Source organism: Lithobates pipiens, unplaced genomic scaffold, assembly GCF_037356315.1.
Source record: "Lithobates pipiens isolate NorthernLeopardFrog02 unplaced genomic scaffold, aLitPip1_a1.2 Scaffold_16, whole genome shotgun sequence".
Lineage (NCBI taxonomy): Eukaryota > Metazoa > Chordata > Amphibia > Anura > Ranidae > Lithobates > Lithobates pipiens.
In genome coordinates this window covers 19,612,255-19,630,960 of record NW_027507748.1, presented here as the reverse complement: position 1 = coordinate 19,630,960, position 18,706 = coordinate 19,612,255, and the positions used below count along the sequence as shown (strand labels likewise).

The following is an 18,706-nucleotide window of genomic DNA, read 5'->3' as shown; positions in this document are numbered from 1 at the left end:
GCGTTATTTTAAAAGTTCTTTGGTGTGGGCTTTTTTTGAGACAAGTGCATCAGATCGCACCGCTGCTATTTGCAACATATGTCTCAAGCGTATCTCGCATGGCCAGAACATCAGCCGCTTGGGCACCAAATGCTTGACCAGACATATGTTGACCTGCCATGCAGCTCATTGGCAAGCGTACCTCAAATACCCACACCAAAGAACAAAGCGGACCTCTCCTTGCTCCTCATCAGCTGGCATCTCCAACCCCACTAGACCTTCAGTCCTCTCTGAAACCTGCTCTGAGAGGAATGAAGGTGTAGAATTAGGTGCGTCACAGCCAAGTGCTTCCAGGCACTCTGCTAGCAGTACACCCACGTCCGATTATAGCAGGCAAATGTCCCTGCCCCAGCTGCTGGACCGGCGAAAGAAGTTCACTCCCAGCCATCCACATGCCCAGCGGTTGAATGCTAGCTTGGCTAAATTGCTAGCACTTCAACTGCTGCCTTTTCAGTTGTTAGACTCGGCCCCCTTCCGTGAGTTTGTACAATGTGCGGTTCCTCAGTGGCAGGTCCCCAAACGCCACTTTTTCTCACGAAAGGCGAATCCGGCTCTCTACCGGCATGTGGAAGGCAATGTCCTTGCCTCGCTGGACAGGGCGGTCAGCGGTAAGGTGCATATTAGCGCTGACTCATGGTTCAGCAGGCATGGACAGGGACGTTACCTGTCTTTCACGGCCCATTGGGTCACTCTTCTGGCAGCTGGGAAGGATGCAGGACAAGGTGCAGTAGTGTTGGAGGTTGTTCCGCCACCACGCCTCCAAAATGCTACTATTGGTTGTGATACACCTCTCTCCTCCACCCCCTGCTCTTCTTCTTCCTCCATGGCCTCTTCCAGTGCTCTGTCCTCAGAACCAACGGTGCTCCGTAGGCGTTCCAGGGGCTAAGCAAGTACGCAGGCAAAATGATGCCATGCAGGGCTTGCGCTGGTTTGTTTGGGGGACAGGAGCCACACTGGGGCTGATGTTTTGTCAGCTCTGCAGGGGCAGGCCGAGAGGTGGTTGATGCCACACCAGCTTAAGCCAGGAATGGTGGTTTGCGACAATGGCGCCAACCTCCTCTCCACCCTCCGACAGGGACAACTGACCCATGTGCCCTGTGTAGCTCACGTCCTTAACCTGGTGGTGCAGTGGTTCTTGGGCAGGTACCCGGGCTTACAGGATGTCCTGAAGCAGGCCAGGAAAGTCTGTGTGCATTTCCGCCGATCATTTAATGCCTGTGCTCGGCTGGCTGAGCTCCAAAAGGAGTTGAACCTGCCCAAGAACCGCCTTATATGTGACATGCCCACCAGGTGGAACTCAACGTTGGCCATGCTGCAGCGGCTGCACATGCAGCAGAGGGCCATCAATGAGTACCTGTGCGACTACGGCACCAGGACAGGGTCAGGGGAGCTCGGTTTTTTCTCACCACGCCAGTGGGGCATGATCAGGGATGCATGCACTGTCCTGTCACTGTTTGAGGAGGCCACAAGATGATCCTGCAAAGCCTGCGGAAGGATCCTCGTATTCTTCGGATCAAGGAGAGGGACCATTACTGGCTGGCCACTCTCCTTGATCCATGGTACAAGGGTAAGGTTGCCGACCTTATCTTGCCATCGCAGAGGGAGCAGAGGATGAGACATCTCCGGGAGGTCTTGCAGAAAGGTCTGTGCAACGCGTTCCCAGAGACTGGGAGGTTAAAAACTCCTGGTCCTGGACAACGTGTTGCTGAGGCATCGGTCAGAAGGAGCAGTGGAGAAGGTGGCCGTCTGACTGATGCTTTCAGACAATTTTTTAGTCCACAGCCCCAAGGTATGATCGGTTCCAGCAACCATCGCCAGCGTCTGATTTACATGGTGCAGGAATACCTAGGGGCAAGGTCAGACTTGGACACCTTTCCCACCGAAAATCCTCTGGCTTACTGGGTCTTGAGGATGGATCACTGGCCAGAGCTTGCACAGTATGCAATTGAGCTACTGGCCTGTCCTGCATCCAGCGTTCTTTCGGAACGCACCTTCAGTGCTGCTGGTGGCTTTCTTACCGATCACAGGGTGCGCCTGTCCACCGAATCAGTTGATCGACTGACCTTCATCAAGATGAATCAGTCTTGGATAACCCACAGCTACCAAGCACCTGAAGCTGATGTAACCGAATAATTTTTTTTGAAATATCACATCCCTTCAAGACTGCCTATGCTGATGCTGAGTGACTGTCCTGTTATGTTGATTGTCTATCCTCTTCCTCCTCCGCTGATATGTTGGAAGAACATTTTTGGTTCTGGGTGATGCCATCAGCCCAATTTTTCTGCCCCTGTTTAACAGGGGCGTTTAATTACAATTTTTGATGTAATGCTTTGCAGCAGGGCTAATTCCTGCAATAAAACTAGAGTATATGGGAGAGGTTGAAGTGTGGTGGCACCAGCACCAGTGCCCAAGGCTCAATTTTTCTGCCCCTGTTTAACAGGGGCGTTTAATTACAATTTTTGATGCAATGCTTTGCAGCAGGGCTAATTCCTGCAATAAAACGAAAGTATATGGGAGAGGTTGCAGTGTCGTGGCACCAGCACCAGTGCCTAAGGCCCAATTTTTCTGCCCCTGTTTAACAGAGGCGTTTAATTACAATTTTTGATGCAATGCTTTGCAGCAGGGCTAATTCCTGCAATAAAACTAGAGTATATGGGAGAGGTTGCAGTGTTGTGGCACCAGCACCAGTGCCTAAGGCCCAATTTTTCTGCCCCTGTTTAACAGGGACATGTAATTACAATTCTTGATATAATATTTCACAGGAGGGCCCGTTCCTGTGCCCACCCAGAGTAACTGTGAGGACTTATAGTGTTGTGGCACCAGCACCACAACCACCAAAGGTCAATTTTTCTACCACTGTTCAACAATGGCATGTAATTACAATTCTTGATATAATCGTTCACAGCAGGGCGCTCCAGCGCCCACCAAGAGTCACTTTGAGGGCTTACAATATTGTGGCAAAACCAACACCTTGTTCCGCCATTTTTGCAGAGCATATAGGGCAGGCCCCTACTTTCAAACATCCAACTTACAAACATCTCCTACTTGCAAATGGAAGGAGACAACAGCAAGTGAGATGAAAAAAGATGGACGACAAAACAAATTATACAGGGGTGATAACCCTTCCCTATGTTTTCCAAAAAGCTTAAAAATAGTTTTTTTGACTGGAGCTACACTTTAAAAATGTACCGGTTGAAAATTACAAACAGATTCAACTTAACACAACAAACCTACACAGTCCCTGTCTTGTTTGCACCGCCTGTATACTGCTGTTCTGAGTATATAGGGCCTGGGGGCCACACGCATTTCCTTTTTTTAATATGGGTACAGGGTTCCCCTTAATATGCGTACAAGACCCAAAGGGGCTGGTAATGGACAGGGAGGGCTACCCATGCCATTTTTCTCAATGATTTTCAACCATATTGCAGGAACCAGATATAACATTAAAACCGCAAGCAGTTTTAAATGACGTTATTTCCGTTAAATGTCATTTTGTGCAGGGACTGTTCTAAACACGGGAAACACGTGCCACTTCACAGGCATACTACAGACACCCCCCAGGCACGATATTTAAAGGAATATTTCACTTTTTTTTCACTTTAATCTGCATTAAAATCAGTGCTCCCGCCAAAAAGGCCATTTTTTAAAATATTTTAGGCATTGACCCATGTCCCCTGGGGCAGGAGCCAGGTCCCCAAACCCTTTTTAGGACAGCATCTTGCATATTAGCCGTTAAAATTAGCACTTTTAATTTCGAACGTTCGAGTCCCATAGACTTCAATGGGGTTCTAAAGTTCGTACGAATTTGGGGTCCGTTCTGGTGCAAACCGAACCGGGGGGTGTTCGGCTCATCCCTAGCCAGGAGATCTAATCTTCGTATCCGTGGCATCCCTGAGGCTATAGAAGATCTCCAATCCACTATTACTGCGCTTTTCCAGGAATTAGTCCCATCAATTCCTATAGAGTGCCTGGAAATGGACAGGATTCATAGAACCCTGGCTCCCAGAAAAGAGGATGCCCCCCCCCCAGGGACATTGTAATAAAATTACACTACTTCCGTACTAAAGCACAAATAATGGAAGCAGCCTGTAGTAAAGATTCCTTAATCTTTCAGGGGCATAAATATCAGATTTTTCAAGACCTCTCACAGCAAACTCTAATGTAAAGAAAGGCGATGAAGCCACATTTGCAGATTCTTCAATTTCATTGCATCTCTTATCGCTGGAACTTCCCATTTGCTGTCCTCTTTTCTCACCGAGGTTCTACCTTCACCTGTAAAACGGAAGATGATTTCATTGAAGTTATTCAAGATCTTCGCCTGTCAACATCAGAGGGAACAGCTGAAGGATCCAAACTTTGAACAACATCTAACTCTCCTAAACAAAAACAGGACACTTCTAATCTTTCAGATGATCCCAGTATGCATAAAAGGTGCCGTACTGCTTCACCTCCATCAGCTCAAGAAGAACAGGTGGACTGATGTTAATATTCTTATATGTGATATAGAACCCCTAGGGCACGTTCTGCCTTAAATCATATATTCAGTGACATCATCAGTAAATAACACTGCGATGGGTCTTACACCCTAACATAATATAACGTTCTTAATTTAAATGCTAATATAGTGCCAATATTTGTATATTTGCAACACCTTCATTTCATAAGAAATTATATATTATTATCCTCTCCTGGACCTGTTGTCGGGGGTTTTACTTCTGATTAATGGGTACAGGACAGCTATAATTAATGAGACAAGCACTATAAATCATCTTAAACAAAATCGACCTCAGAGATGCTTCACTAATTCTATTTTTATTTCATACACTATTTTTTTTTTTTGTACTTTTGTTAATGTACCGAGTATAATTATATAGTTATATCATAGTTCTAAAAACTTGCTTGTTTACAAATGTATAGACTATTTTGAATGGCTGTCATAATCCCGGTCATAACGTACTGCGCATTCAACTTGATCCTCGAGTACCCGATACTGTAATCGGATACTCTTTGGACATACAGTATCCATTGGTTGGTGATTTTTACCACCCACTGAATGCTTGCTCCACATAGGAGCCACCCTTTTTTCCTATACCAAAGCTTCTCATACCTCTTTCAACTACCAGATTCAACTCATACTTTTCATTTCCTATCTACATTACCCCATATACCCTTTCTTGCCCTAACCAAATATCCACAACTCTCCTAATATTCCACTTCTTCATAAAAATGACTTTAAATATCCTAACCCTCAATGTACAGGGACTCAACTCCCCCTCAAAGAGAACTAAAGCGTTCCAATACTTTTCCAAGCTTAAAGCACAAGTGGTATGTTTACAGGAAACACACTTTTCAACACAATCCTTCCCAAAATTCTTCAGTCAACAATACCCCCAGACATATACTGCCTCGGCCTCTACCAAACAGAGAGGTGTCTTAATAGCTTTTCACCGTACCACTCCGTTTATACTTCAAAAAGAAATGAAAGATCCCGAGGGAAGATACCTACTACTCTGTGGCCACTTGCTAGACTGCGAAGTTACCATAGTCTCTTATTATGCCCGAATAAGAATCCATTGTTCTTCCTCTTTCACTTGTCCTCACTAGTGGATACACATAAAACTGGTACCCTAACGCTCTGTGGAGACTCTAATCAAGTGATATATCCATTCCTAGACAAATCCCCGACTCCAATAAATGCTCAGCACCTTTCATACCAAAACCTTCTTAATCAGCATTCCTTACTAAATACTTGGCGTGAACATAACCCTATAAGGAAACAATATACTCACTATTCTCATCCTCACAAACAATTCTCTCGAATTGACCATCTCCTTATAAACACTAGTACCTCTCCCCTTATCCTTAACTCTCAAATTGTACCATGCTCTTGGTCAGATCATGATGCTGTAATGACATCCTTTTCATCATTAATTCCAAGACCTAATCACCGTACCTGGTGTATAAATGACAGTCTACTAACCAACCCTAAATACAGACAAGATATAGAAAATGCTATACAAGACTACCTTGCTAACAACAATCCCTTAGATACAAACCCTTTGACACATTGGGAAGCCCTTAAACCATCTATCAGAGGGGTCTGCATTAGCCAAGCAACACATCATCGGAAAAAACAAAAACAACTACATGCACAACTTGATGATGCTTTTTATAAAGCCTCTGAGAATTTTCAAAACTCACCCTCACAGCAAAGTAAACAATTATATGAAAAAGCCAAATTAGAACTCAACCTATTCTTAACAGACTCCGCTGAAAAGATTCTCCGAAAATCAGCACATACTTTTTATATGAAAGCCAATAAGCTGACTACTTTCTTAGCCTTAGCCCTACGCAAGGCAAACTATACCCCTAAACTGATCCGCCTCCAATTATCCAAAGATTATTATTCTAGTAACCCTCTCAAAATTATCCATAAGTTTAGTAAAGGACTCACTGACCTATACCGAGATACTCATAAATTTGACCAAGCAAAATTTGATACCCTTCTCTCCTCTATACAACTCCCCTCCCTTTCAACTGCTCAAAAAGAACTTCTTGATAAATCAATCTCAGATTTTGAAGTCCAAGCAGCAATAAAAACTCTGAAAATCCACAAACTTCCAGGCCCTGATGGTTTCTCAGCTATATTTTATAAAAATGTTACTACTATACTATCTCCCCTTATGGTTGAGGCCTTTAACTCCCTTCTCACAAACCATTCCTTTCGTAATGAATCCTTATTAGCATCCATAGCCATGATTCCAAAACCGAACACTGATGACACTTCTTGGTCCAATTATAGACCAATTTCAATATTTAATTTAGATATTAAAATTCTAGCCAAGATCCTCTCTAACCGACTAAATCCAATAATAGGCTCCCTCATTCAAAAAGATCAGACAGGGTTTATTCCCTCTAGACAAGCAGGTGATAACATTCGCCGTGCTACCCTCCCAGCCCACATAGCAAGATCCCGTCGTATACATACCTGATTCCTCTCAATAGACATAAGAAAGGCATTCAATTCTATTTCTTGGTCCTATCTCAACTCCATCCTAGTCCGATGGGGATTCGGAATGCAATTTAGAGGTTGGATCTCAAAACCCAAAAGCATATGTTTCATATTCTGGATACCATGCCGAATCCTTTGCCACTGAGAGAGGAAGCAGACAAGGATGCCCCCTTCCCCCTCTTATATTTGCTTTGGCAATCGAACCTCTCGCACAGCTTATACGCTCCAATATAAATATTAAAGCCCTCGAACTAGGAGGTTATCAACACAAACTATGTATGTTTGCTGACAACGTTCTTAATTTCTTAACTTCACCACTTACCTGAGCCCCAAATCTTATAGATATCCTAACCAAATTTGAATCAATATCAGGACTCAAAATAAATACTCATAAGTCCAAAGCCTTAAACATTTCTATTCCACCTGACTTGCAGGCGCGATTGCAAGACTCCCTCCCATTCATATGGTCATCAACATAAATTACTTATCTTGGAATTACATTTACAGCTAACCCAACTAATCTATATTCGGAAAACTCCCCCTCCATGCTAACTCACCTCTCAACATTAATGAAAACCTGGTCCTCTCTCCCATTGGCATGGATGGGTAGAATTTCTGTAATTAAGATGACAATACTTCCTAAGATCCTATATCTCTTCAGAGTGCTTCCAATACAGGTTCCAGCATATTTCTTACGCATATTACAGAGGAAAGTTTCCCAATTCATTTGGGGAAAACTTAAGCCAACAATCTACCCTTCACACTCCTCGTATTGGTATTGGATTGAGTGTTCCCGATTTCTCTAAATATTATTATGCTGCCCAATTAGCCATGTTACCTAAACACCACGCTACAAAAGAAATTCCCCTTTGGGTTATAATTGAATCGGTAGAATGTGATCCTTTATCAACTGCAAACCTTCTTTGGCTCTCACCAGCCAACGCCGAGCAATTACTAACCCTATTACTAAGCATAGCCTTTCAATTTGGGACAGACTAAGAGCTCGTTTTGGTCTCCAATCCAAACATAACCCCCTTCTTTCCTTCCTTAATAACCCATCTTTCTATCCTGCCTGGACTTCTACATCATCTTTCCTTACTTGGTCAAATGCAGAATTAACCCGTTCTCATCACTTTTATGAATCCTCTTCTATTACCCCTTTTGCTACATGCTATACCTCAAAAAGAAACATTTAGATACTTATAAATAAAACAATTTCTAATCCAAAACACTCCTTCAAATCCATCTACCCCAAGCTTCACTTTCTTTGAACAAGCTTGCAAATCTGATCCTCACAAACGAGGGCTCATTTCAAATCTGTACAACCAACTATTATCGCATACAACCTCTTCCCCTCAAACCTATACATCTAAATGGGAAAATGATTTAACTCTTCAACCAGACAAACTAAACTGGACTCACATATGACAGGCTACTAGATCGGCCTCCCCGAATATAGTAGCTTCAGAAACGAACTATAAGGTGCTTTCTAGATGGTACTTAGTACCTGCTAGGATTTCAAAATTCCTCCCGCAATACCCAGCTAACTGCTTTCGAGGATGTGCTGACTTAGGCACACACTTACACATTTGGTGGGATTGTCCCATAGTCAGAGCTTTTTGGTCAGAAATATTAAAAATTCTTTCTATCATTTTCAAAACCACAGTAGAACCAGACCCTACAGTAGCACTCCTGAATAATAAACCTCAAACTTTAACTCACTGCCAATTTAAACTTCTATTATCGATAACCACGGCTGCCAAACAAAATATTGCAAAAGCCTGGAAATGCATGGTATCATTCAAACAAAGAGTAACGCAAGCCATGATTCACGCTAAAACGTACTAGATAAAGTTCCCATGTTCAAATCATTATGGCTTCCTTGGATTGAACACTACTTACCATATGGTCTAGACCAATCTCTTATATTCTCATGAAACAACTAATCAAACATATATCTTACCCCCTATGTTGCATGTAGAATTTATTAACATACCATTTTCTTTGGGAGTGGCCTCCTCCCTCCACAACCCTTATATATGCTTCCCTCACCCTTGCTTTCCCCACACCCTCTCCTTTTACTATATATAGATGTACAAGCTAAATTAATCAGTTATATATTTCCTAATGTTATTACTATAGAGGAGATTTTAGGGATGGTTTAATTAAGTATCTTTTATTCAGGGAATAACCAAGCTACATGGTTAGATCTTGGCCCTGAATTATCTACTTACCTCTCTATACCTTCCTGTTAACAACCTTTCTTTTACCCTATATTATACCAAATCTCCTCCAACCCTAAACTTCGAAATGACAATTTTTACTATGTATCTAATCCAGTTATTAAACGTTATACATGTTTATCTTTAGCTAAAATGTGTTAAACTAATATATTCCAAATTACATGACTATTATTATAGTATTCACCTCCTGTTAATATACTGAGAAGCCTCATTTCACACTTTTATTCATTCTACTTAACTATAAATCTATTGTATGACTCTTTTTATTGCATTATATTCAATAAAATATTTGAAAAAAAAGTTAAAGGGATATATGCCCTAAAATTACCGGCGAGGAGAGGGGACTTTGATCGTATATTGTTACAGAAAGAAAAATGGTGGATATATACCATGAAGTCCCTTGTCCCCGCCGGAATGAATACAGAACTAAATTTAAGATCATTTTTAGATCAGTGACACATAAAATGGGGGTTAATGAGATATGTATATTAAAGAGGAAGTAAACCCTGATGGGTTTACTTCCTCTTTGATTCCCTGCAAAGGTAAAGCATAATGGACTACTATGCATCACATCGCATCACATAGTAGTCCATTATGTGTCACTTACCTGACACAGGAGCCAGCGAAGTCACCGTTGTCCCCTTGTGTACGGAGCCTCCATCTTCTTGGTGGGTCTCGCTGCTCCGGTGCTGTCATTCGACAGAGCCGCAATGACGTCACTCCCGCGCATGCGCACGGGAGCCGCCACTCGCGGCATATCGCCATTAACAGCGGCACGCTCAGTGCGCCTGCGCGCTGCTGTCTACGGCGCATGCTCCGTAGACAGCGGTGCCTGTCTTTTGGCAAATATGTCCTAAACCGTGTAGGTTTAGGAGATAGTTCTTGGACCTACAGGTAAGCCTTAATATAGGCTCATCTGTAGGTCAAAGTGGTTTGTAAGGGTTTACAACCACTTTAAGTGTTGGTGAATGAGGCTATGTGCCCCTTTTTTTCCTTATCTAAAAAGCCATGATTTATTTATGTGTCTTATGTTTTTGTGGTATATGTTGTCAGTGTGACTTATGTGCCTGTAAAGTTGTTTTGTCTAGTTGTTTGATGTTTGGGCCCCTTTTAGAATTTGAGAGATAGAAAGGAAATGTTTACATCCCCCAGATGTATAAACGACAACCAGAAATATAACATATATCCGAGCTAAAAATCTAAGCTTGTCCTAAGTTAAAAATAAGGTTGAAAAAGTTAAAGAGGGATGACAACACCTTGATACACTATAAAAGGAAAGGTGGTGGTCGGGATCCCTCACGTCCAGTTGAAGCTACGTGACAATGATGTTGCGAAGCGCGTCAACGTAACTGCGGACTGTATGCTCTCACAATACCGGTCCCGTCACGGAGAGTGAAGGTCATACAAACCTGGAGATCGTACTGCTTTTGAACTACTGGGTGATATTTGCAACCTACTAAGCGCTCTTTTTAAACTAATATTGGCTACTCTCCTTCCAATCAAAAAGAGCTAACGTCCATCATTTAGGCGTTCTCTTTTCCGGAGCATCAAGCTCTAAGCAGTGGCAATGGCCTTCCCTGCCTCCCTCTAGAGGAAAGGCCCAAGGTCACGCCCAGGGGCAAAAAAAAGACTTGGGGGCGAAAGCCTGCCAAGCAGAGCCCAAAAGCTTACTTGTGAAGGGGCGCCCCCACTCGGCCGAGTGGGGGAAAGGCTCCTGCAGTTTGCAGAACCCTGGCGGGAAGAGATTCGGGACAAGTGGGTAACCTCCTCAATATCTCTGGGCTACAAGCTAGAGTTTCAGGAGATTCCCCCTTCTCGCTTCCTAAGGTCAAGGATCACCAAGGATCCAGTAAAGAAAAAAAACGCTACTTCTGGCCTTAGATCACTTACTATCCCAGGGGGTGATAGTGGAAGTGGACCCAAAAGAACAGGGTTCAGGCTTTTACTCAAATCTCTTCACAAACCCAAAGCCAAATGGAGGTGTCAGACCTATCCTGGATCTGAAGGATCTGAACCAGTTCTTTCCAAATGCAGTCAATACGCTCTGTGGTCTCCTCCCTGCAAGGGGAGAGTTTATGGCATTGATAGATATCAAGGATGCATATCTTCATGTGCCAATTTTTTCCGCACACCAAAAGTATCTAAGGTTCGCGGTAGATCAGCGCCATTTTCAATTTGTGGCCTTGCCGTTCGGTCTCGCTACAGCTCGAGTCTTCACAAAGATTCTAGACCCTCTCTTGGCAAACCTAAGGGCCCAGGGTATAACCATGATGGCTTATCTAGACGATTTACTTCTCATAGAGCAAACAGTAGCGCTCTTGAACCACAGTGTTACCAAAATGTTAGAACACCTGAAGCGCCTAGGTTGGATTATAAACCTAGAATAGTCGTCCCTACAGCCTGCTACCAGGTTGGAGTATCAGGGCATGGTCATTGACACTGCTCAGGGCGGGGAGTTTCTACCAAGGCCAAAGGCCATGGCTATAGGGGCTCTGGTGTGCCTAATTCTGGGCAGAAGGACTTCCCCCATTCGGTTGTGTATGAGACTGTTAGGGAAAATGGTCGCCTCCTTCGAGGCCATTCCATTCGACCAGTTTCAATCAAGGCCTTTGCAAAGGAGCATCCTTGTGGCTTGGAACAGGAAGCCCCAGGCCTTAGACCTTCCTATGTGTCTATCCCCAGGGACACGCAAGAGCCTCTTTTGGTGGTTACAGACATAGAATCTGCTGAAAGGCAAAACATTCCTTCCTCTTCCATGGAAGATTATAACTACAAATGCCAGCCTGACAGGCTGGGGAGCAGTGTTGGAGGAGACATGCACACAGGGGAAATGGTCTGCGACCGAGAAGCTATTGCCCATAAATGTTTTGGAAATTTGGGCAGTTTATATGGCTCTCATAAACTGGTCTTACAGACTACGGGGTCTCCTTGTTCGAGTTCAGTCCGACAATGCCACAGCTGTGGCCTATATCAATCACCAGGGTGGTACCAGGAGTCTGGTTGCACAAAGAGAGGTGAATCGCATACTTGCTTGGGCAGAAAGGCATGTTCCATGCCTTTCTGCAGTCTTCATTCCAGGAGTGGAAAATTGGCAAGCGGACTTTCTAAGCCGCCAACAGTTATGCCCAGGAGAATGGGCTTTACCTCCCGACATATTTCGGAACATATGTCACAAGTGGGGCACTCCGGACATAGATCTGTTTGCGTCCAGATTCAACAGGAAGCTGGACAAATTTGTGTCAAGGACAAGAGATGTACTTGCTCAGGGGTCAGATGCTCTGACAGTTCCCTGGGATCAGTACAATCTAATTTATGCCTTCCCACCATTCCCGCTTCTGTCACGGTTCCTTGGAAGAGTCAAGAGGGAAACAAAGTCGGTTCTTTTGGTAGCCCCGGCTTGGCCCAGACGACCTTGGTACGCAGAGATCATGAAGTTGGCAGTAGGCAGGCCGTGGATCCTCCCTCTCCGGCCAGATCTACTCTCGCAGGGTCCAATTTACCATCCTGCTTTACACAGTCTGAATTTAACGGTTTGGCTGCTGAGACCAACATTCTGAGAGATCGTGGACTTTCGGAGCCAGTCCTTTCTACTCTGGTCAATGCCAGAAAGCCGGCCTCCAGGCTTATTTACTACAAAATCTGGAAGGCATACGTTTCCTGGTGTGAACCCAGGGGATGGCATCCTAGAAAGTATGTCATTAGCAGGATCTTGGCTTTCCTCCAGTTAGGCCTAGAAATGAATTTGGCCATAAGCACTATCAAGGTGCAGATTTCGGCCTTGTCAGTGTTTTTCCAGAAGCCACTTGCATCACATTCCCTTGTGTGGGCTTTCATCCAGGGGGCTAAGCGGTTAAGGCCGCCAGTCAAACCTCCGGTATGCCCATAGGATCTGAATTTGGTTCTCTCAGCATTGCAGGGGCAACCATTTGAAGCTTTGCATCAGGCTTCATTAGTTCTTTTGACTAAAAAATTGGTTTTCTTGATAGCCATATCCTCGGCTAGAAGAGTGTCAGAACTAGCAGCTCTCTTCAGCAAGGAACCTTATCTAATTATTCATAAGGAGCGGGTAGTAATGCGTCCTAATAGGTCCTTTCTGCCTAAGGTGGTTTCAGGATTCCATTTGAATCAAGATGTAATCCTACCATCCTTTTTTCCGCATCCACAGTCCACAGAAGAAGAGTCTTTGCACACTTTAGATGTGGTAAGGGCAATCAGTATCTATCTCCAGGCAACTGCTTAGATAAGAAAAACTGATTGCTTATTTATTTTGCCGGAAGGCCCTAGGAAGGGCCAGGCGGCATCAAAATCCACTCTCTCAAGGTGGATTAGACAGGTAATTTTTCAGGCCTATAGTGTAAAGGGGAAGAGTCCTCCTTTTCAAGTGAAAGCGCACTCAACTAGGGCTGTAAGTGCTTCTTGGGCAGTGCATCACCAGGCCTCCCTGGCTCAGATCTGTAAGGCTGCAACTTGGTCATCAGTCCACACATTCACCAGATTTTATCAGGTGGATGTCAGAGGGCAAGAGGATATCGCTTTTGGGCGCAGTGTACTGCAGGCTGCAGTTTAGATCCTCTGGTCCATGACGGTCTATAATTCTGATCTGTGTCTCCCTCCCCTCAAACTGAGCATTGCTTTGGAACATCCCACTATGTAATGAAGCTCCTGTGTCCCGTGATGTATGATCAAGAAAATAAGATTTTTATATACAGCTTACCTATAAAATCCTTTTCTTGAGAGTACATCACGGGACACAGAGCTCCCGCCCTTCTTGGGTTTTACGAGGTTTCTTATTGCTTTTCTACAAAACTGAGGTGCCTCCCATATGGGAGGGGTTATATAGGGGAGGAATTCTCCTTAATTGGGGGTTAACCAGTGTCCAATCACCAGAGGTGCCTATATAACCCACTATTAAATGAAGCTCCTGTGTCCCTTGATGCACTCTCAAGAAAGGGATTTTACAGGTAAGCTGTATATAAAAATCCTATTTTTTAAGCTTTTTAAGCCCACTTACTCCCATGGTTCAGAGAAGCAGGCTCTCCCGATCTATGGATAGTGTAGGACCCACTAATCATGGGGTACTTAGGTAAGTGGGCTTAAGCACCGTATAGCAATATGGTGTGACCAAATCCCCATATTTTTTGGTAATGTTTTTTGAAAATGTCTAGGTGTTTTTAAAAAGCCTTGCTGGAGGTAAATGTTAGTTTTGCATGTGTGCGCTGTAATATTTTTGTTCTGTTGTATGGTCTTAATGCAGCACCATCTTTATGCATTTTTTTTAGGGTGTGTCCCCCAAATATATTGTTTGTCTATGATCAGTGTCTGGCACAGTGATCCCAGAGCATGCAGGATGCACCACATGGGGGCAAGAGAGGCAGGGTTCTGGGCGGACACCCATGGACGCCCTCCCAGAACAGGAAACCTGTGCTGTAGCCATATTTATGGCTGTAGCACAGGCAGGAAGAGGTTAAATATAATTGAGCTGAATATTTAAATGCTCTAACTATAAATGGAGAACTCTGCTTAACTGAAGAGGCTACCTTAGTGTAAATTCTGTTACATTCCTGTCTCTGCGTGACAGCGAGTGATACAGACGTTTTTGAAAGCTCAGAACTTCAATAATGGATGCTGTGAAGGGTGTGTATTTCTGGTACAACATGTGGTAGTGATTACCGTGTGTATATAAAGGGTTAACAGCAGAGAGGACCTTCCCCCGGTGATGGCAACTGTCAGTCTGCTGGTGCTTAGATTGCATTTTTCTTTTACATGATTGGATGATGGAAATCAGTAGAGCTTCACCTCATTTACAAAGCTCTGGAGCAACTGCACTTTACAAAGCACACAGTTTATTTGCCTTTAGTAAATCAACCCCATTGTGGGAGCCTCACTTCCCTATGCTCTATGCTCTCACTTCCCAAAAATTTTGAGTTTGTAATCAGGGACACCTACTAGCAAATGTATGTAGGAATAGGGCAATCCCCCTGCCACACTCCCTTAACCACTTAAGGACCGAGCCTCTTTCTGAGATTTGTTTACAAGTTAAAAACTGTTTTTTTTTCGCTAGAAAATTACTTAGAACCCCCAAACATTATAATTTTTTTTCAAACACCCTAGAGAATAAAATAGCGGCTGTTGCAATACTTTCTGTCACACCTTATTTGCGCAGCGGTCTTACAAGCACACTTTTTTTGTAAAAAAATACACTTTTTAAAATTAAAAAATAAGACAGCAGTAAAGTTAGCCCAATTTTTTTTATATTGTGAAAGATAATGTTACGCCAAGTAAATTGATACCCAACACGTCACGCTTCAAAATTGCGCCCACTTGGGGGGCGTGGCGTCCGAGCTCCAAGATGGACGTGTGATCTAGGAGCTCCGTTCGGCCGCCGGAGAGAACCGACTAACCTCACGACCATCGACAACTTTAAACAGAACGCACTCGTTCGCCAATCTCCGCTGACACCGAATATCCTGTCAGCCATGCCGAAAAACAAAAAACACCCGCAGACTCCGCGGAAACTTCCGAGCTTCTTCGGAACGCGCGGACCGCCACAAAATGGCGCCGGAACACCAGACGATCGCTCCGCTCTCCCGCCTGCGATGATCAGTCAGAAACCGCCGACTCACCTGCATACCGGAGCAGCTTCTTTCAGCGAATCCTCATCGGGGACTGCTAGCCCCTCCACAAGGAGTCCAGTGAAACAAAAGCTGCGGATCTCCTCACCAGAAGGCCGCGACATGGAGGTAAGCGGGCCCTCTGCTATAGGCCTCACTCCTCAGTCACACATCGCTGACCCCATTGCGACCTATCCCACCTCAGACAGGCCGATCTCTGACACACTATTGAAGGAGATGTTGCTATCCCTCAAAATTTCCATACAAACTGATATTACTGCTGAAATTACTAAATGTCATAGAGAAGTTATGGCTCTGGGCAACAGAGTGGATCAAGTGGAAAACTCATTAGGTAACTACACTAATTCCTTCAATGGCTTAGTGGAGGCCCATAAATCACACGGAGAAGAAATTGCTTGGCTAAAAAACAAGGTAGCTGACCTTGAAGACCGCTCCAGAAGGTCAAATATAAAAATCAGAGGTATCCCCGAGGTCATACCTCCCACCCAACTATTACAGTATGTACATACACTGTTCTCCACCATTATTCCTACGCTATCCCCTCAGGACTTGACTATCGATAGGATCCATAGACTACCTAAGCCAGCATTCCTGCCCGACAACTCTCCCAGAGATGTGTTACTAAAGATGCACTACTACCATGTTAAAGAGCAAATCTTAATTGCCTCACGGAAATCCGACAATAAACATCCACAATATGCAGAAATAATTCTTCTCCCTGACCTGTCACGGCACACTCTCCAGCAACGCCGTAATCTAGCCACCATAACGAAGGCGCTGAGGAATCACAGTGTTCCCCATAAATGGAGACACCCGGCGAAACTGGTCATTTCCCATGAAGGAACCACTCACAGCGTTTCTACCCTGGCTGAAGGGATTGCGCTCTTACGACAATGGGGTATAATACCCCCACAAGACACATCTGGTCCGCATATACCGCCACTGACCAACACTCCAGACGAGTGGCAAGTGGTGTCTCGCAAAAGGGCTCCTAAAAAAGTTGCTGATGGTTCTACTTAATCCTCACTACAACGTATAAGGTTCTCTCCTAGGTCACAAGGGTTGTTCACTTTATTGCAACCTTTGTTGTATCCCCCGGATTAATATCCTTCCTATGCAGTTACGTCTGCACATGAATCGTTTCTCAGATTCTATTCTTAATATTTTGCTTATTTTTGTTGGTTATTGTTCTGTTCTTTGTTATGTTCTCAGTTCCTTCCTAATTAGCACAGACTCTGCATGCCCTTACTGGCTACCTCCTGTCCTTGTACATTCCCAGGGATGTTGGATACTTATTCTGACCCGGCTTTGCTCCCACCACTCATCGACTGACACAGTGAGTACGACCCCTCCCAGCGTACTTTACTCCTGCTAAATGACTATTACATGTGTATCTATAAACGCTAGGGGCCTTAACCATCCTGCAAAGCGTCACTCTCTGTGGTCTGAAGCCCTGAGGCAAAAAGCTGATGTTCTGTGTGTGCAGGAGACTCATTTCCAACTCAACAATCATCCCACATGCACACACAGGAATTACCCGCATATATTTCTAGCGCCTAATCCGAAAAAGAAAAAAGGCGGAGTTCTCCTAGCAATCCGAGATACAGTCTCCTTTAACCTTCGCAACTCCTGGATAGATGAAAATGGCAGATATATTATCATCCAAGGTGACATTAATTCTAAACCATACACCTTCGTGTCAGTGTATTCTCCGAACACACACCAGATCAGATTTCTCAACAGGTTACTCCGAAAGGTAAAGTCTGTCCAATATGGGAACCTTATTTTGGGAGGTGACTTCAACATGATTGTGGATCCTAAATTGGACACCTCTTCCACTGCTCAACACGGCAAGATTTACCTACACAGAACCCTTCATGTTGCAGACTTATATGATGTGTGGAGATGCACCCACGGTAACGAAAGGTCTTATACCTTTTTCTCCCACAGACACCTCTCTTACTCAAGAATTGACATGTTCTTAACAGATAAATGGACTCTGCAAAATGTCTCCTCCTCATGTATTCATGACATCACGTGGTCAGACCACGCTGTTATTTCATTATCCCTTCATGAGAAGGGTGTCTCCCCCTCTCCACCCATCTGGCGTAGTAATGTTAGACTGCTACAAGACCCCTGCACTAACCAATTGATCTCCCAGCACATTCATGAATTCTTCCAACATAATGAACACTCTGTAGAGAGCCCCTTTACACTATGGAATGCCCACAAAGCTTCAGTAAGAGGTCTTTTAATTCAACTAGGAGCTAGAGCAAAGAAACGTTACACAGCAACCTTAGACTCTATTACATCTGACATACATAGGTTAGAAGCGTTGAATATGGCGTCTCCATCACAATCTCTAACTGATCAGCTTTCTGCACTTAGAGAGAAGCTGAGGGAGCATCTCACCCAAAAATATGACTCATACTTTCGCCGTCTACAGCTGTCCTCTTATGCCAATGCGAATAGGGTGGGTAAATACCTAGCCAACAGAATCAAGACAACACGCACTAAAACTAAAATCTCCCACTTACTTCACCCTGTGTCACATCACAAAATTCTTAATCCTCAAGATATTGCTAATCAATTTGCACAGTATTACAGTGCATTATATAACCTTAAATCTGATCCACATACTGTACAGCCCACCTTACCCGCCATACAAGGTTTCTTGAAGGATTTGAACCTCCCTCTGCTGTCGGGTACTCACTTAGCTTCCCTGAACTCCCCATTCACCACAGGTGAAATAGAATCTGTTATCACCACGCTTCCGAATG

At 44.1% G+C, this 18,706-nt stretch overlaps 1 protein-coding gene across 1 annotated transcript in view; it reads right to left on the bottom strand.

Annotated features, from left to right (window-relative positions):
• Positions 1-16,030, bottom strand: part of LOC143981515 (uncharacterized) — a 163,107-nt gene extending 147,077 nt beyond the window's left edge. Inside the window, exon 1 of the mRNA XM_077479383.1 lies at positions 15,918-16,030. Coding sequence (XP_077335509.1) covers positions 15,918-16,030 — 113 coding nt within the window. The remainder of the gene's footprint in view (positions 1-15,917) is intronic.
• Positions 16,031-18,706: the final 2,676 nt, after the last annotated feature.